Source organism: Oreochromis aureus, linkage group 15 (genome assembly GCF_013358895.1).
Source record: "Oreochromis aureus strain Israel breed Guangdong linkage group 15, ZZ_aureus, whole genome shotgun sequence".
Classification (NCBI taxonomy): Eukaryota; Metazoa; Chordata; class Actinopteri; order Cichliformes; family Cichlidae; genus Oreochromis; species Oreochromis aureus.
Genome location: NC_052956.1, coordinates 11745870 through 11766135, shown reverse-complemented (window position 1 = coordinate 11766135; position 20266 = coordinate 11745870). Strand labels below are relative to the sequence as shown.

Genomic DNA, 20266 nt, shown 5'->3' with positions numbered 1-20266 from the left:
GTGTGTGTCTGTGTTTAGACATCAGCAGTTGTTCTGTTTATGTATCACCTCATGATTTTGTGTATTTTGCACTCTAAGTTTTCTCTTCTGTGTTTCTGTTTTTAGTCATCAGACACAAACGACCTGCTGGGACCATCCAAAGATGACAGAGCTCTACCAATCACTAGGTATTGAACACAGTATTATGTATGAGGACTTAAGCTCCCGACTTATTTTTCAAAATAAATGTCGCTTCAAAAAATTGCTAAGAATAAACTTATTTCCAACTTTATATAGCGTTATTTAGCTGGGGTTTCTTTGCCCAGGTAATAAGATACTGTTGGAGAAATGTACAATGGAGATATTAAAAATTCAATTTAAAAACATTTCTATACAAAAAATAAAAAGACTGTCACGCAGGATAATCCACAGAATTCACTGTCAGCTGTTTTTTTTCCCTCAGCATTTCTTTGGTGGAAAGTTGTTCCAATGCAAACTTTTCACAGTCTGTACTTCATATTATCCAAAGTATTGAGGTTGCTGATCCTGAAAAGAGATGCTGCTGTTTAATATTTCAAATGTAATCTGTCATTGCTCTGTGCTTCACATAACACAATTTGTCTGTATGATGCTAGGGTCCAAAAACTGTTCTTCTGGTCTTTAGTCCTGTCACAGGGCTAAAGGCGTGGTACCCCATGGACAGGTCGACAGCTCACACAGAGACAGACTCACATTCACAACTATGGCAATTTACCTCATCTTTGTACTGTGAGAGGAAGCCGGAGTACACAGAAAATGCACATCAGCACAGGGAGAACATGCAGATGCCACCAGAAATGTCCAATGATTCAAACCCAGCACTTGCTAACCACTCCAACACAAGGCTAGTTCACAAAAACAAAACCAAAGTTTACTTAAAAAGTATGAATTAAGTGTTAATTTACTGAATGTGATTTGTAAGTCAGGTAAAATTGTCATTAGGTGTCAGCTGATCATGACGTATTATAGCTGATACATTCCCTGACTTGCTCAAACTCTGGCATCTCTAAGTAGCTGATTGAGAATCTAAAATAAAGCCGACGCATGCCTACAAAGCAGGGGAAGGCTATAAAAAGATAGCAAAGTGCTCCCTGTCAGAAATGCCATTAAGCAATGGAAGTGAAGGTGAAGAAGAAGAATACTTAGACTGAAATGTACATCTGCTGGGCAGGGAGGCAAAGTGAACCCTCACATGACTGCAAAGTAGCTGCAGAAAGGTTTAGCTGACTTCAGACTGGGAGCTCCTTGTGTCCTCTGCAGCTTTCAAGCACAATCAGGATGTGGGCTCAAGCATCATCACTGTGATCTCAACTTCTGCACAGCAATATCTGCATGACCAAGATCACTTTGTAAACATGTGATGTGGCTCTTTGAAGCAGACCTCTTGTTTCTGATCAGGGATCAGCACAGTGCTGTAGACCCATTCTCACTTGTCTGGTTCATTTACTCTTTAGATTTGACTTCATGAAGCTGACACCCTGATCTTTTCCCTTTCTCCCCCTCCCTGATAATATCCGTATGCGTGCCCGTGTCCCTTCAGGATCACCCGTATGACTGTGGTATTTTTTTTAATGAGCTGCCAGATAAGTAATAACCTGTGAAACTTTGGGAGTGTATTCTGTAGGCCAGGAGCTCAACAAATAGCACCAGACTCCACTGAGATAGAACTCACTAACCTAATTACACAGTCCATATTAGCACCCTCTCGCCTCAGCCGTCTCCACAGACAATAACTAACAGAAGTCAGATTTCACTGAATACAGAGGTTGCTTGTGTTGCCCAGAAGGCAGATTTCTGCTGCATTTTGTTTTCCAATTTTCTGCCTCCGTTTTCCTTTTTGTCCATTTACCTTTTATCTCTCTGTCTCCTTTCCTGCCTGTAGCGGACTTGAACAATGTGAGATTCTCAGCATACCGAACAGCCATGAAGATTCGCAGACTACAGAAAGCACTGTGCTGTAAGTAAGATGAACACGCACGCACACACACAGACACCTTAATACCTACAGCCGCGGTGTGCTTCTTTTGATGTTTGGGCTCAACAAGGGGATGCAGTAATGATTTGAAGCTTTGCCAGATGCTGTGCCAGAACAGCATAGGAGCCAAGCATATTTTTGGCTTTAAAATTACCCACTCTGCATGAATTTGTGTGCGCGTATGTGCATGATTCTTTGCATACAGAGTCACAGCTGGTGCTTGTGTTAAGCCTGTTGAGCGTAAGCCTCATTTGGTGAGCACAGGTGGAGCTTTTTTTGGCTGAGTTAAAATAAATAAAAAACTAAATACATTCTCAGAATGAGAAAGTGATGTTTTTTTGTGTTTATAATGTCATCTTTGATAGAAAGTTGCCATTACTTAGAGTCTCAGGTGGCTATAAACACCATATATATACACAAACACACACACACACACACACACACACACACACTACAGGTGCATGAGGACTCCTCTATGTGGGGTTTCAACCAGCATGGCAGCAGCTACTTGGGCTCAGCTCAACATAATAATGGTGACAAATGTTAACCATTATCCAGCTGTTGACATTATTAGTGCACCTCACACTGTGAGCCTACACTGTTTATTTACATCCTGCTGTTTGTAGGAAGTTTGGAGTGTGTACAAGTGTAACAAATACCACACATCAAAACCGTACCGTTACCTCAGACGGTTGTGTGCGTGTGCAGCATGCCCAGCAGGGTATATCAAAGTGTGTTATTGTGTGTGTTGGTTGTTAATGAGTTTGAATGATTCAGGCGTTTTAGTTTGCTATCTCATATTGCTTCTCCCATCGCCGTGTGCGTGCGCGATTGTGACGATAATGCATTAGCCTGAGTGAGTTCGACTTGGGGCACTGCGATTCAATTTCATTCATTAGATTGGAACAGTCACAGTATACAAACACACACACACACACAGACATGCACATGGAGGCACAGAAGGATCAGTAGTTATTAGTTATTAGCCTGGATTCATGTGGAATCTTTGCTTGGAGATCCATGTGTCCGACTGTTTGTGATTGTGTGTGTGAGAGAGAGAATTTGACACACACGTGACGGGGATACTATAAAATGGCTAATTGGGTTAAGTCTGTGCCAGGGGGGTGGAGAAGCACAAATGAGCTTGCGTGGCATCCCACTAATGTGCCACAGCCTTTCAGCTCCATACCAGAGTGTGTAATGACAAAGCTGCAGAGAAGTAAAGTTTTGCTTTCTGATAGCACAGCTGCCCTGCTGCGTCCGCTCTGTGTGGATTACTCCAGTAATTAGTACTGTCTTTGAGGGCAGGAGGGTGAGAGAGATGTGCAGTGTGGAAGTCTTTAAATATTTTATAGAAAATTCATTAAAGGTCAGAAGAGTAATGCAGAGAGAGAAGAGTTTACAACTGTGGTTTATGTTCCTGTATACCTGTGAAATAGATTTGAACCTCCCATGAAATGTTTTGATAAATCTGAAACAAGATGCCGTGACCATAAAGTACGGTAGATTTTCAAATGTTAACGATTCTTTCTGTGGTAATTATCCCACCGTCTCATTTTACCTCCTGGTTGGTTGACCTGCCAGTGGATCTAAGCAAAGCACTAATTAAAAATCCTGTTGGTATCTGAGCTTCATCCTCACCTATTAATAATATCTTGTACTCTGTAACTAGATCCTGACTCTTGTCATGTATTTATAAGCAGTACATGTGCTGTAGAAAACAAAGAATGGGATGCTATAACATTTAGAGAAAACTGCTTATCTACTTTTTTTTTTTTTGCTGACAAAAACAAATGAAATATAATTTGTTAATTAGTGAGCTTGAAAGGTGGTGGTCGGCAGATTTTTTACTTCGGGCAGAGACAGCCAGCTGCTCGATCCAGTGTCATATTAAAGAGCGGGATATTAGCGCAGTTTTGATTATCTTATTAACTCATTAGCGTGATGTGTCATGGTTTAATGTCAGATATTTAACAGATTTAAAGGACCAAACCGGCTGTTGCTTTCTTGAAAGTGGAGACAATATCTTTACTCTGGAAGCATTTTCTCAATCTCAATACAACAGTATGACTTCACAGTGACACTCAAAGTTTAATATACTCCACTAGATTTCCATATTGCTGATATCAGTATATTGTAATGAAAACAGGCTGACGTCATCATAGTGTAATTAAAACAGATTTTTAGCCCTTGTCCTTCGAGAAGCATTACGCTCTCTGAGTGCTTTTATATTTCCTTATTCTAAAAGAAGTACTGCACTGTTACAGTTGAGGGCCTCTTACGATGGGGAGTTCATGCTCAAGCACTATAAATACAGCAGCTTCTCTTGTATTTATTTATATTTTAGGTACTTTGTCTCAATGTGCCGGCTTTTTTATTCAATTATCCTCTTTCGTTCGATTTTCCGTCTTTTTTGCCGTCTCTCTTGCGCTTCAGATGCGTAAGTGAAGCGGACAGTATGATGGAGGCATAATTGAAATTCTATATTAAAATATGGTTCCATTTTTGTTTTTGTCATTCTAGAGCCAAGACTCCAGAGAGACTGCTCTCAGTCCGATTGATTTCATCTCTGTTCCTCGTTTGTCTTATTCTAGTTCGCATTTCTCCACAATGGATCCGTCTATTTTCTGTCTGTAATTCTGGCCTACCCCTGCACTTATTTGTTATGAAAGTATTTTGGATAAAATATCTGTCAAGTCTGTAGTTTAGAAGTTCTTCTATAAATAGCCTGTGCCATTTTCAGCTCCTTGTCCTTTTCTGATATCTTGACATTTGTTGAAAAAATCAGAGCAGCTGCTGAAAGCTCAATGAGCAAGCTGGAAAGGTTACTAATGGTCCTGTGTTTCTTTGTCCCTTTCTTCCATTTTCCTCCCGCCTCCTTCTCCTCACTATTTCTCTCCTTCTATATCTCGACCGCCCCATTCATCTGCAGTGGACTTGCTGGACCTCAGTGTTGCCCAGAACACATTTGAGCAGCATAAACTCACCAATAACAATCAGCTGCTTACCGTTCCCGACGTCATCAACTGCCTAACCTCTATCTACGACGGCCTGGAACAGGAGCACAAAGACCTGGTTAACGTGCCTCTCTGCGTTGACATGTGTCTCAACTGGCTGCTTAATGTTTACGACACGTACGTATGCCATCTGCGATACATGTTGCCATACGTATTTGTAGCAAAGCTTACTTCTTCATGCTGTTGCATGCACGTGAATGATGTACTTGTTTAAAATTAGACTGCATTAAAGTGGCTGTCATGTCGACAGTGCACATACTCATGCTGTCATCATGTTATATGCATAAGTCGGCAAGTGCCTCAGTGGGCGTGTTACGCTTTGTGCTAATTTAGGAGCAGATTTCATATGTAAATATAATCTGCTCTGGCCAGAACATACAGTACTCTCTGCATAATCATGCACTCATACAATGTAAACCAACAATCTCCACAATCTAAATACCGTTTGTGCGCATTCAGGGAAAAAAAGCACAAACAAATCACAAAGTCCTGCACGCAATCCTTTCCTTTCCAGGCACATAATGGTTTTATGTCTCTGTTGTTGCATGTAATTCAAATCTGAAATGATCTCGCTACACTTAAATTAAATGTATACTCAGAAACACACAGCAATAGTAAATTTAACTAATTTTCACTGTCTGCTTGGTGTCTCCGTGGTGCTGTCTGCAGTGGTCGCAGTGGGAAGATCCGGGTACTGTCTATGAAGATTGGCCTGCTCTCTCTCTCCAAGGGACACCTGGAGGAGAAATACAAATGTAAGTGTCAGCGAGTTGGTGTGACGTTTGATTCTGTACACGTGCATCTAAACTCACTCGCGTCCCTTTCATAAGAGACCAGCCTGTCTCGGATTTCAAGCGATACTGCTGCACCATAGCTGTACTCCCAGCAGTATTAATCAAACTGGAGACGGAGAGGAGTTAGAAATCGGGTCGTCTAATTGGATGAGAGACCTCCTCCGCGTTTCTCTTGTTCTTTATTTAATTTTCTATTCTCCCTTATTTTTTAGGATTAGGGAGCGTGAATATAGGCTTGCTGCACTGGGAGGAGAATGTCATTTCAGCTTCCTGCTCTTTGTTTTTGCTGCTTTATCTCTCTCACTCTCGCTCCCTGTCTTCCTTTGCTGTCACTGCTCACGCCACTGTTCATCCATCTAACAGTTCCACTTTATCTTTTGTCCTGTCTTACTTAGTCTTGCTTCCATCCTCTTTCCTTTCTTCCTCTTTCGCCTCCTTTTCTCTTCCCATGGCATGGACTCCATCCCTGAGCCTATTCGTTCCACTGGCAGTTTCTATTAGCCTGAGAAGGGTATCTAGCATGGTTGATTGCGTCCTTCCTCCTTTACTCTTTTAGGGTCTCATTGACTGTCAGTCCCTTGCAGATAGCTGCACTGCATTGCGCACGCACCTAACCAGGTGTCCTGTTATTTGACACCCATTTTTGACAGTTGCAAATGTCAGATGTATATCTGTACTGGACAGAATCAGCTGGAGATGTCGGTCTTCAGCAAGATTTCATAAGAGATGTGTACGTGGGGGGGAGATGGGGTCAGAGACACGTAATTGCTGTCTCTCTCTTTTTTTTCTTTTTCTTTTTTGCATGTGCAATCCATGAACACCCACACACAGTCATGGCAGGAGCTGGCGTCAGGGCCAGGCTTCACAGAGAGATCAAAGACAGTGGCAAGCGGAGCAGAAAGACCTGTCATGCCCTCCGTTTTTCCCTCTCCTCTCTTTCTCTGGATTACACTCTCTGCCTTCTTTGCTCATTTTGTGCATGTGCTCCGGCGATGTTTCGTAACCTCATCTGGGGGGGGGGGGGTGCTGCCAACATGCAGACTAGCTGAGATAGTGTGTCACTGGGCAGGCATCCATATCCAGTACGGAGCTTTGTCAATCTCCGTGAGGAGTGATGGAAAGATGGAGACGGGGAGGGAAAGATTAGAGAAAAAAAAGCCTGCTGTGGAAAAACTAAGACACAAAGATTAAAAATGCATCTGTTCTCTGATTCTTTTTGTCCTCCCTGCCACCCTCTCACCCACATATATACTAACACGTTTCCCTCCCACTCCCTGCTATATTGTCACTCTTTCCTTCTCTGCATCTTTTCTATTTATAATTTTTTTTTTTTTTTTTTAAATATCACCCACATGCTCTAACTTTCTCCCTTATTCCTTCTCTTTTACCTCACTCCTCCTCCCTGTCCTCTCTCCGCAGACCTCTTCAGCCAGGTGGCATCAGCAGGTGACACGTGCGACCAGCGGCAGCTCGGACTGCTGCTTCATGAAGCCATCCAGATCCCAAGACAGCTGGGCGAGGTGGCTGCCTTTGGAGGCTCCAACATTGAACCCAGTGTTCGCAGCTGCTTCCAGCATGTATGTTCACGCAGAAACACACAAACATGTGCATTTAACACATCATGTTAGTGTACTCCTACACACATCTGAAGAATACAGAAGCACATAAGCTGGTCATGCCATAGTCTTGTAATGTTCTTAACACTGGATGGATTATAAGCATGGGGGAAAAATCAATTTAGATTCTTTTTCTTTTCTTTTTCCCCCCACATGTTAATTAGTTTATGCTTAACAAGTTCAGGGTTTTTGTTTGTAATAAATCTATAACCTCAATCTGATTAATCAGTGATTTTTCTCCGTGTTTAAACCATGATTTCACTGGTTTTACCTCTAATATAATAAACTGAAAATGATTTTCTTTTTTCTCTTTGTTTTTGTTCTGTTTCGTTTGACAAAAACAGTCTGAATGTGAAATTGTGATTGCTTAACTGGTGGGGGAAATCAGATGGCATATTAATGACTAATTAAAATAAAGGTTTGCAAATTTGTGCTGGGCAGAGAGAATAGAAATGCTGGGAAAAAATTAACCCAAAACTAGTCGACTCAAAATTACCTCTTTATTGCTGTTTTTCTTATATATGCTCATTTTAGTTTGGGGAAAAACTAGCTTATGTACACATATTGTGGGTAGTTAACTGGTAGTGTGGTGCTCATGTGTAAGCAGAAGCATTAAATCTCTTCTTTGCATCATCCTCAGGTCTTGAACTGCAGATATATCTCCTGTTAGCTACAGGGTTCATGTTATGCTTTATATTTTTTGCATGAACTCATAACACCAATTAGGCAATCGATCCCTGGGGATTTTTCTGTTAATATATTATTCATGTCTTTCTCTGGAACCTACTCTACCATATCATATTTATTTATATCTTAAGAAACATCTTCTTGCTTGTCACAAGCACATTTTGTCTCTGCCATCTGTCACTGCTTGTGGATACTTGTAAAAGAAAAGTCTGATTGTCCAGTTATCCAACAAAGATTTCTTGCGTGGACACTGCTTGTCTTTTGACTCAGCTGTCTGCTACAGATTCTAAAAAAGCTGAAAGGTATGAGCTGAAAAAGTGGGGCCAAAAAAAAAGTTGATTCTGTTCATCTGGACGTAGCGTTTTCAGTGCAAGAAACTACATTTGCACAGCGAGTGAAACTAGCCCACTGAATGAACAATGAGCTGTGAGGTCAGTTTCTTGATCATTAAAATGCACATTTTCATGACCATTGATCACCAACCACTGATCTATGACCACTGATCAATGGCCTTGAGTACCATTCACAGAGAGTTGGGGAATGGCTGCAATCACAGCATTGTAAGATGGTGAAAGATGTACCCTTAGGCCCCTTGACTCCGCACTCAAACCAGCGTTCGTCCCTGTCCAGGATGTGTACATCCTCATCATTGAAAGAGTGTCCACTGGCCTGTAGGTGTAATAGACTGCAGAGTCCTGGCCTGACGAGTTAGCTCTTCTGTGTTGTGCCGTCCGCTTAGCCAGAGGTTGTTTGGTTTCCCCGATGTATAAATCATCCAGTCCTCCTGGCACTTAACAGCGTGCACTATATTACTCTGTTTGTGCCGAGCGATCGGATGTTTGGGGTGAGCCAGTTTTTGGCACAACGTGGGGTTTGAAAGCCACAGAGACGCAGTGTTTAGAGAAAATGCGTCTCAGCTTATTCCAATACTCCTGACACATACGGGATCTCTACAGGTTTTCGCTTAGGCAGCAGTTGTCCATGTCTCCTGGATCGCCTGGAGCAGTCTTTGGGTGCCTTCTTAGCTTTGACAAATGTCCAGCTGGGATAACCACATTAACTCAGGGCCTTCTTGATATGATCTTCTCCTTCCATGGCTGCTGTATCTGTGGGGTGTGCTATATGACATTATTATTCAGTGCATCTTCCAAAGGCTGATCATTGAGCATCTGAGCTTTTTTCACCTTCTCCAGCCACCTAACACCAGATCCTGTGAAAAGTACTTCAGTGTTTGAGCTCTGCTAACCAACCACAAAGCCTCAAATGGCCTCCGGTGCTCTGCTGGCTGTCCTCTAGTGTTTTACTGCAGTCAGCTAACCACTTTCTGCGAGTTTACCTCTGGACGTTACTGGCATTTAATGATGTCCTAATCCCCCCCAGGATCACTGTTTCATTTCTCTCACTCTTCCTCCCCCTGGCTCGTGCTTCGGTGGTCATAAATGGGAGCCAAACATTAAAATTAGGAAGCTATAAATTTCACTGATTTCCTGCCGCACGCCTCCCAAAATAGCAGAGGGAGGCAGTTTTACACTTTATCTCTCCCTCTGTTTTCTTCTCGAAATATTGCAAAGAGGCAAACACCTTGCTGCCTTGCCTTGATGTCATAATAATACGCACATATCCACAAGGAGATATATACATGCATGAGTGCACGCACTAGCTTATATGGACATAAATTGCTCACAGACTTGGTCGTGAATTGCTGTGCCAGCTGTAGTCCAGTTGCTCATTAATCATTCAATCATCCAGCCGGGTTGGCAAGTGGAAACCAGGCAGACATAAACTCTCACTCACTCTCTCCGTCTCTTTTATTTACACATGCATACACATGGACAAGCAAAGCCCCATGCCACCTGTGTGTCAGTCAGCCCCGTCAGTGACAGGGCAGTCGCTTAGTCCATTTCCTTTAATGGGGTCTGTGATAAATGAGTTGCGCCGCCATAAATATAGCCTCTTTCGCCGTTCCTTTGTCACTCTCCTTCATTTATCCATCCGTCCATCTATCTAGTCATCCTTTGAGACACCCAGTAATTAATCTGTAAGTGCTATAATTCTGCCGTTAGATGGTGAGTAGGAGGGAGAGAAGGCACAGATGAGACTAATGTATGGGAAAGGAGAGATGGAGAGGTGGTGCATGGGAAGGTCAAATGAAAGAGTGGAGGAGCGTTAAAGATCATTTGAGAAGTCATAAAGGTGAAGAATTAATTGGATCTGTTCTCATTTATGAATCTGAATCTTAAAAGCTGCCTTCAATTTAAAAACAACTACAAAAAAACCCAAACTTGCCTCAGAAACATTAACAGTTACCAAACCCGAGGTTAATTTTTTAAAGTTAAACCTCACTTTAATACTTTAACGAAAATGTCAGTGCAAAACCAGAGTTTCATAAAGAATACCAAAATATAGCTTTCTTTGATTACCTGCAGTTACTGAAATATATGTTACATGGAGCATGTGATTATTTACTAGATTATAACTGAGTAAAATAAGCCACAGATACAATGAATTTAAACTAGAGCTCCACCAATATCCAGTGTAGATATTTGCTGATTTACAGTATTGTCGTCTGCATTTATGACTCTGCTATGATAAATGGGAACGGCTGAGAGTAAACAAGCAAACCACGGCTTGTTGGGATAATTTGAAGGCAGTTATGATTGATAAGATCAATGATGCCACATGTCAATATGTCCTGTCTTTGATCAGTGAGCTAAGTATTCAGCTGTTTTTCCTTTTAAAGGAAATATTTAGATAATATTAAGGAGATTTTAAGGCCAGCAGAAGATTTACAAGAGTCGGGAAGGATAGGGTTTTTCTCTGTCACCACACTCCTATAAACAGTCCAAATATTTCCCTTTTAGAATTGGCATTTGAAGCATAAAATTTGGCTTTTTGTTTGTTGAATTTTATCCGTGTTCTCAATATAAACTTTGAAATGGATGAAGATACTTGATGTATTTCTGTTCCACAGATAATTTTAAATTAAGTGTCGCTCTTCCATAATACCTTTATTTTGTTAGTTTAAACTTTGGGATGGTGAAGAAAAAAAAGCTTAGAAACCTGACTTTGATTTGAGTAGAAGTAAAAAAATATATATATGATGTTTAGTAAAACAAAAGCTTTGAGAGAAGGTAAAGACAGAAGATGGTTTTTGGTTTAAATGTGTGATTTTTGGTTCATATTTTAGCTGGAATTTATTTTCAGAAGTATATGTAAATGAAGTCGAGATGCCGTATAGCCCTACACACCATAAGCCTTGAAAAGGGATCAGGAGGAAACGCACACAAACACACTGACACATTTACTGATGTTCTTCCTTTTGATTGTTTGCTCTTCTTGTTGCAAATGTATTCTGCCCTTTGCTGCCTTTGCTGCCCTTTTGTGTGTCAGGCATGATGGAAAGGTTGCCTTTGATTTGTTTTGCAGTAACAGCAGCCATGTCAAAGCTTTGCTTCATATGTTGACTTTTCCATTGGGTTCATTATTGTCTGCAGATGAGCAAAGATCCAGCTGAAAAACATGTTGTGAACATTGTTGTGTTGGATAACGACACTTGTTGGAATCATTTAAAATATTTGATTGATGGTTAAGCTAATAAAGAACTTTAGTTATTGAAACAGGAGATAAGCAGATTGATTACTCTGCAGTTTTCATGCATAGCACTGTACAAGTACAAGTTACATAAACAGTTACACCCCCAAAAAGTATAAAGCAGCACTTATGAGTAGGAGTTTAAGAGCGTTTTTCAAAGGTATCTGCACAGAGCAACATTGCTGTTATCTAACAGTGCAACTACTGGGTGTGTAGGGCAGAGAGGGTGTTAAAATCAATCATTGTTTACTGTAAGATATTTCAACCAATAAACATGAATAAAGAGCTCATAAAAGTTATTTAGTCTTGGTTCACAATTCAAGGCCTTAACGAGCCGCGGGGACTCATCACTTTAATATGTACGGTCATCTTAAATTTGTCTGCGTCTTTATTGCGTGTTTGGTAACAAGTCAGAAGTTATTGCCTGTTGGTTATTTCTGGTCTGCGTGTTTTTCTCTCATGCTGCAGAGTGCCTGTTATATTTTTTCAGCTCTTATTGCTGAACCTTTATTGAACTGTAAATCATATGATTGATAAACCTTTGATTTAAAAGCCTAATTCTTAATCCTGCCCACTTGTTTTTTTTTTAAATGTCCAGGTAAACAATAAGGTGGAGCTAAAGCCCAGGGAGTTCATTGATTGGATGCGTCTGGAGCCTCAGTCCATGGTTTGGCTTCCTGTCCTGCACAGAGTGGCTGCTGCAGAAACGGCGAAACATCAGGCCAAGTGTAACATCTGCAAAGAGTGTCCTATTGTTGGCTTCAGGTAAATACACATATTCCTATTTAGCATTCAAGACGGCATTTGCGGAACATGCCAAATAAATAAAGGTGATAAAGTCTGCAACTTGTAATGGGCTCCGTACACACACAGCAAATCTAGAAGTGTTGTGCATTGTTTTCTCCTGGTTGAGCATAAAGGGCAGGTCTGCTCTGGAGGGCAGGCATTTATCTAAATGTCAGCAGCTGATACACCACTGACTAAATACCATCCGGAGGTTTGCAGTGGAACATGCACAAGTACTCACAAACAAAATGACATTCTCATACACACAAACATGTAGTGCACCACCAGATTCTCAAAATTTTTAAACAGCTGATCACCCAGCTAACATCTGGCAGAAGACCACCCTGTGATCCTGTACAGTACTGACAAACACACGCTCTAAATATTGCCTGTCTCTTATTTGGCTACTGCTCTTACTGAGTAACCACAGGTAGCGAAAGATCAACAGGTTTATTTATTTCAAAACAAAATTCAGGTTTTCCACTGGCCACCCTGATGGAAATGCTTTTTTTTTTGTGACTGGAGATGGGAATAACCCCACCTTTCTAAGTAAGGTTAGGTGGCAGGATTGCCTCCTTCGGATACCTTGCTTTGCCAGCAGAAAGAGAAATACGCTCAGGCATTTGATGAAGCACACATCTCCCAAGTTGTGTCATTGATCGATGAGAGAGCGCGATAGTGGGAAGGAAAGGCAGGGAGCAGGAATGAAAGGGGAAGAAAAATGCATAGCAGGCATTTTGTGTGGTCTTGAGACACGGCACCAACTGGGTTTCAAGTAGTTTTCATGTTCTTCTGAATATCAGTAGGTTTTAAACTAGCCTTGGACGGCGAGGGTCAACATATACGTTTGAGTTGACTGGGTGTATGTTAACTCAATTCTGCAATTTAGTGAGAGAGTTTATATGCCACTGAGTCGTATTTGCACTCTTGGTCCTTTGCATGTATTTTTTTTTTGTTGCACTGTTCATTCTGACAGCAGTCATCACACTTTGTTACAGCAAAATCCTTGGCAGCCCAAAGGCTTTATGTATTTTGTGGGGCTAAAAATTCAAAATGTAATAATAAGAATCGGAATGAATCGTAAACTAATTAGTTTATAGATGGATGGTTTGATTAAATTAATATATTTGTGGTTAAGTGGAAAATAGTTATTCACATTGGTTTTATAAGTACTTTTCTTCAAAAAGAAGATAACAATTTGATAACAACCTTAATACCAAAGGTATTAACAGAACAGCCAAAAAAAACGGCGATTAACTTTGATAAATCGGTGAAAATTACAGATCTGTTTCTGTCTACTAACACAGAAATTTACATTAATTACTTGCATACAGAGACCAGCCAGAACTTCAAAGATTAAAGCCGAAATTCCACAAATAGTGACAAAGTTGCTGCAGGACAGCAGTTTATCAGAATTGTGCTCTGTTTGTAATCTGTGTTCATAATTTAGATGTCAGTTACTTGGGAGCCTTTGCCACGCTGTCTTTGAGTGATTAGCCACTGAGCTGGACTGAGTTTGGAGACATTTTGCCTCCCACCGGGGTGACCTGTGCAATATCCTTTCAATCCAAAGTGCAAAACCCCCAACATCTGTCCGACCAGCCAGTCACTGCAACTACTTGAAATTAATCGGCAGTTGCAAAAACCTAAATGCAGTCTTTTTTCCCCTAATGTCAAGGAGGTTACCGTCCTACTTTAATGTTTTGAGACTGAGCCATTAAGCAGCCATTCAAGGAACATTTACAACCAAGAGCATGGGCTTAAAATTACCAAAATGTAACTGAAGAGGCAATAACACTAAACGCTAATTAGTTATCACCAAGGCTGCTGTTGCTGTTGGGTTTTTTTGTTTGTGTTTTTTTTCACCGCTTGAGTTGATCCTACATTGATCAATAGCAAAAAGGAGATCACCAAACAATACAAGTTCGCTGGTTACCCAAAGTTGGCGAATTAATTAAATGAGGGCCATCTCAACACCTTCTAAGTGAAGGTGACTCAAACCCCACCCCCATCCCCTTAACAGTAATATGCTATGTGTCAGTACATAATGGCAAATTTGACTTGGAGGTGTCATGCGCACTGTTGCATCCTTTGATATATAGCTCTCTTTTGTAGCTCATCAGTCAGCTAACCTTGGGAGAGCTGGAAAGGAGAGAAAGATAAAAGACTTAAGCTATTATGTCTGAATGGCTCCTGTCTCAATTTAGCTGTTAAATGGCCTTCTGGCTACAGCTGCTGCTGAGGACAACATCCCAACAGTTGTTGTCACATTGTTGTGCTTTGGTGAAAATCCAACTGTCTGTCACTCTGTCAGCACATTTTGTGTGTGTGTGCACACACGCGAATGTACTTCTGTGTGCACATAAACATATTCATGCAGCAAAGGTTGATGGAGTGACTCTGGAAGTCAGCAGCTCTCCAGGTGACTCCGGAGTAGCCTGGAGAGGAGTCGTGTTGTAGTGGTGCATATGTGCCCACACACCCAGACACACATCCTGAAGACATGAAAGTGAGACACACACACACACCGTCCCATCTCAACTTATCTCACTTTTCACCTCACCCTCCCTCTGTCTCTAGGTATCGCAGTCTGAAGCATTTCAACTACGACGTGTGTCAGAGCTGCTTCTTTTCTGGGCGCACCGCCAAGGGTCACAAGCTTAACTACCCAATGGTGGAGTACTGCACACCGGTAAGAAAGTAACACACAGACACACACAGACGTTGCTCACTAGCTCATCTCATATCTCTTTTCCACATGCTCACACATTCCACTCATCCATTTAATGAAAGCACACGAATTCGGGGTTCAGACAGACTTCAGGCTTTGGTTACCTCCTAACCCATCTTTCATTAAAACCGTTCCATGCCTGATGTCATAAATCACTGACTCACACTCTTCCCACTCCTTGAATATTCATGTTCGTTTTTTAATACCCGTTAAGGGAAATCCGAAGTATTACAGCAGCACATTTATACACATTTTCATTTCCAATTTCTTTAACATAATCTTGCACTTAATGCATGCTGTTATTTTAATCTTCTAGTAATGTCTTACTCTCTGGTTTTCTTTGTCTGGCTTCAACAAGAGTTATTTATTAAACGTGCATTGTTTGAAAGTCATTTGCATTCATCTGCAGCTAAAGTAGTCTGCACTCTTCTGGGAGGAAATTTTTTTGAACTTGGCTGGGAGTTTCTCTCTGACATTCACAGGAGCCTTAGTGAGAAATTGTGATAGATTAAGCTGTAGACTCAGAATAGGTTCATTTCTAAAGTATTGGCTAGGGTTTAGGGCAGGAGGAGTCTAGAGTTAAAAAGTATCAAAATGTAACAGTTCCTAAATCTTTATATGATACCGCATATACATGATGAGAGTGGTAAGGTAGCATGATTAATGGAAGTTACTGGTAAGTATTCAGTAAATGAATTTTCTAATGAAACTGACAGACAGCATTTAATGTGGATAATACCTTGGCAGTCACCCAACGTGCTGAAGGTGGTTGGCATTTACAGAGAAATGAGAAACTGCGTGCATCAGAGTGCATAAGAGGCAAACGTATCGGATGTAACGTAGATTAGAAACAGCCCGAATCAAAACACAAACAGACTTGTTCACATCAAGTTATACTGACGACACATTTAGTGAATCTGAAGCATCTAGGCTTTAACTAACCTCTTTTTTCCCTTTAAACTAGGTTCTGTCAACTGCAGAATTTCTTCTCGCCTCACATGCTGTTAAATTCCTTTGTCTTGTTTCTCAATCAGCCCTCCCGAAACACCCCTGGCTTAATTCCGAACGTACAAATGGTAAAATACTCAAGGTTATCTTTTTATCCTTCCATGCCAAAAATATTTCACTTCACAGCTAGAGATGAATATTGGAAAAACGGGAGCTTGGCAAAATTGAACGTTGCTCTTCTCCTCAATTAGGATCTAACACTTGTGGGCTGACTCTTTTCAGTATTGCTTAACGTCATACTTTGAGTGACTCGAGCTTCTCTCGACATTTCTCATTTCTGTCTTTTAATTTGCTTTTTCAATTTCCTAAATGGGATAGATATTGACTTTGGAGGAGTAGCTGTAGGGAGCAGTGATCACTCTTCCCTGAGTTAAAATGCCCAGCAGCTGCCTGACAGACTTGACTTTGAAAAAACAATTTTTTACTTTATTTTTTTTACTTTCAGCTGTGCTGCAGCAACAAATACTTAATCTGTTGGTTAATTATTAGTACTCAGCTACCGGGTAATCACTCAAGAGGTTACTGATTCCCTTCACTGAAAAGAAAAATGGGGGAAAAAAGGCTCTTTCCCTTTTCACTTTCCTTATTTTTTCTTAAAATCAAAGGAGATTTTATTGAGATCTTTCTCGGCCATTTGCACACATGTAAATGAAATGCAAATCAAATACAGCAAAGATAATTGAAACTCTGACTAAGATTGATCTGTGGATATCCACCTCTACCCGTGAAGGGAGGTACTTCACGGGTTGCCCAACAACCCATGCAGTGGAGCTAGACAGACTTAGATATGATTGTGAACTCAAGGGGGCCACACTCATGCAAGAGATATGATGGCAGATCTTGCCAGAGGGACAGTAATCAGTGTGGCAGAGATCTCTTTTGTTTGGGTGGGGAAAAAATCACCATGACAGCAGCCTGAAAAGTGCAATAACAAAACAAAAAACAAAGTTGAAGATTAAATGAATATTTTAAGTTGTCAGCCACAGTATTCAGACTCGTGTCTGCTATAACAGCTGCAACTTTCTGTTTGCGTGCATGTGTCTGAAAGGATGTGACAGCAGCATAGTGTCCACGGGTTTTTCAGCAAGGGAAATGTGTGAGGAGAAAGGGAGAGTGGATGGGGCTAAGTACAAGAACAACACAACATGGTGAAGCTATGTTTTGCTCAAACACTGACGTAAAGCTTACAGCCAGATCAATAAAAGATCACGAAGAGAAACCTTGAAAGTTTTGACTCAAATCCCCGTGTAAAGCCCCGAAACTCAACTCCGGGTTCATAAACGCTGCATATCCATCTTCAAAGAGCTTTATTGAACCTCAGCACAGTGAGGACTGGGAGGAAATCACCCAGATCTTGCTGTTTCAACCTGAGAGATATAGATCTCTGACAAAATAATAAGTTGTGGATCACCTTATTGTCTCATTTTAAATCTCACAGTTCAGCGTAGCTTTATCTGCACCTTTGTAGTAAAAGTCTGATTTTTGTTTTTATTGTTTTTCCTTATTTCCCTCAAAAACCCCCAAAAAACATCAGCATGATATGTAATTATACTTGTTTGCCTCCCCATGCTCGAACCAAATTGTGTTTCAGTTTTATGCTTTTGAAAATATTAAGTCCATATTGAATAATAAACGCATTTTGCAGAGAGTTACAGATTTATCGCGGCTTTGGTGAGACTCATTGCGGTCATTTAATAAGATTGTTTTCTCATCTTTGTCATACTGTTTATTTTATGACCACAATATTGTATTTTTTTTTTTATTAGCTTATGATTTTTATGGGAGTGGTGTCTTCATACTTCTCATTGTTTTTGTCAGGGATATTAAACAACTTTGGGGCGCGATGTATTGATTACTGTAATTTCAAAGTTTTGAACTGTCCTAAGAGAATATTGTTTCAGTTTGAGTGTGATTGCCTGTGTCTCGTCATTTTATTCAAACGTCTTGACTCGTTTCCAACTGGGGTCTTATATCTCCCCCCCTCCTCCTAATGTAATAGAGGCAGTAGAATAAAAAATGCATGTCTCTCAATCCTCACAGGAAGGAGCTTACACACATGCACAAATTCTTCTCCAGCTTTAGTATAACTCTTCTGTAATTGCTGTTGGTTTGCTCAAGCTACCATCTTAAATTGTGTGGATTAGTCAATAAGCCGAGTGAACTCAATAGAGTCTGTTCATTTATGCATATCTGTCAACTGTAGGAGCTGTGTATTTGCCTGCGTGTGTGTGTGTGTGTGTGTGTGTGCCCGCGTGCCCCTGTGTGTGTGTTTAGCAATGGTTGTCTGCATCTTTTGGAAGGGATTTTCTCTCCCTGTGGTCAAACTCGTTTGGTAATTTACTGGTTGCTTGCGTGGCGGAAAGCGCTTCTGCAAGAACACCTCTGCTAAGTATCTAATTAGCAAACACATTCTCTTACACGCAAATGCTTATGCGTGCACAAGAGACTGTGGAAATCTTTGAACTCATTACACACTACAATAAATAATAAGCAACCCCCCACCCGTTGTTTTTTCCTCTTACAGACGACATCAGGTGAGGACATGCGTGATTTCACCAAAGTGCTGAAGAACAAATTCCGATCTAAGAAGTACTTCGCCAAGCATCCACGGCTAGGTTACCTACCAGTACAGACGGTTTTAGAGGGCGACAACATGGAAACGTAAGTAACCCATAAGTGTGTTTATATGTGCTTTTGGATCACAAAAACTTTTCCATAGTTCCTATAACCCTTAAAGGAAGTTTTGTCTGTCCACACTGTCGTTAAGGACTATTAAGCAGCAAGTTAACCCTCCACGCGCGATGCAATATCATCACTCTGGTATTTCTATTTATGCTCACCATTAAGGTGCAGGAAGGCATAAAAAGACACACTGACAATAACACCACACAAGCACTGATATAGAAAGAGATGAAGTCAAAACTGGAAGCAAAGACTTTGTGTATGTTTTGGGGGTTTTTCCCCCCACAAAGTCTCAAGTTTTCAAACTGTTGCAACATGTCGCAATGTATATCTGTATATCTCTGAGCTTCAGTGCTGGAATATCATTAAAATGGTGGTAAAACCCGACACCGATTGTACACTCAACTCAGCTGCAGCAGCTTGATTTTTGTAACCCGGTGCATGACTAGCCAAAGTGTCACAAATACGGTGGCACGCACAGAGTTTGACGGCACATCATGTGGCAGACGCCGCGAGCATAAAAACACCATTAAAGTTCTTAGAGTCTTGTTTTGAGGGCATTGAGCCCCCCAGCATTTCTTTATATTTTGCTTTCAAGGAGACAGACTTTCTTTCACTTTCATTAAAGTGGTCTTGAGTATCAGTTCTCCAGGGTTCTGAAGCTCTTTGAAAGTTTTTCTTTGACACTGGCCGCCTTTCACTCATTTCACTCATTTTCAGTCCAGTCCTGCAACCTGGCCATTTTCAATGGAATGTTTTGGTTTTTCTGTTTGTTTGTTAAGCCACTCAGCGCTGACATATGAATCATCCAAGCATTAAAAAGGCACCTAAATCAAAGGATGAACTACTGTTGTGCCTACACACAACTTAGAATTTAAAATTGGTACTTTTCTATCTTTAAACACTTTGTCACTTGCAGCCTGTCATGAAAACATATAATTTGTTCCCATTTCTTTAGTTCGGTTTATGAAAAATGGCAAAGATAACAGAGTTTGACAGGAATAAAATAGTATTTTTGCACCAACAAGGTGATTCCCAAAGAGCTATCAGCATAGTGTGAACTGTGTGTGTGGTTAAAAAATAAATTAAGGACACCGGACAAGCGGAAGACAAAAGCAGAGCTAAAAAACCATCTTCAAAAGATGAACAGTCACTGAAAGTCATGTCCTTAAGAAATATGAAAAAGCCAGAGAAGACTTGACTCAAAGCTCAAACATGCATTTAGTCTTTCACTCCATTCATCCAAATTTGGAATTATTTGCTCAGATAGTCAACAACATGTTCAAAGGAGGACTGGACACAGCTACAGCAGTGCGTGTCTGCAGTTATCTGCAAAAGACTGTGGGGTTTGTCATGATTTT

The 20266-nt window shown here is 40.8% G+C and overlaps 1 protein-coding gene across 6 annotated transcripts in view; it reads left to right on the top strand.

Annotated features, from left to right (window-relative positions):
- Nucleotides 1–20266, top strand: part of utrn (utrophin) — a 188549-nt gene that overhangs the window by 139840 nt on the left and 28443 nt on the right. For all 6 annotated transcript variants that reach the window (XM_031727646.2, XM_039599114.1, XM_039599113.1 and 3 more), the window contains 8 exons: nucleotides 106–167; nucleotides 1901–1975; nucleotides 4926–5127; nucleotides 5680–5765; nucleotides 7224–7381; nucleotides 12297–12463; nucleotides 15065–15176; nucleotides 18748–18884. In XM_031727646.2, coding sequence (XP_031583506.1) covers nucleotides 106–167; nucleotides 1901–1975; nucleotides 4926–5127; nucleotides 5680–5765; nucleotides 7224–7381; nucleotides 12297–12463; nucleotides 15065–15176; nucleotides 18748–18884 — 999 coding nt within the window. The remainder of the gene's footprint in view (nucleotides 1–105; nucleotides 168–1900; nucleotides 1976–4925; nucleotides 5128–5679; nucleotides 5766–7223; nucleotides 7382–12296; nucleotides 12464–15064; nucleotides 15177–18747; nucleotides 18885–20266) is intronic.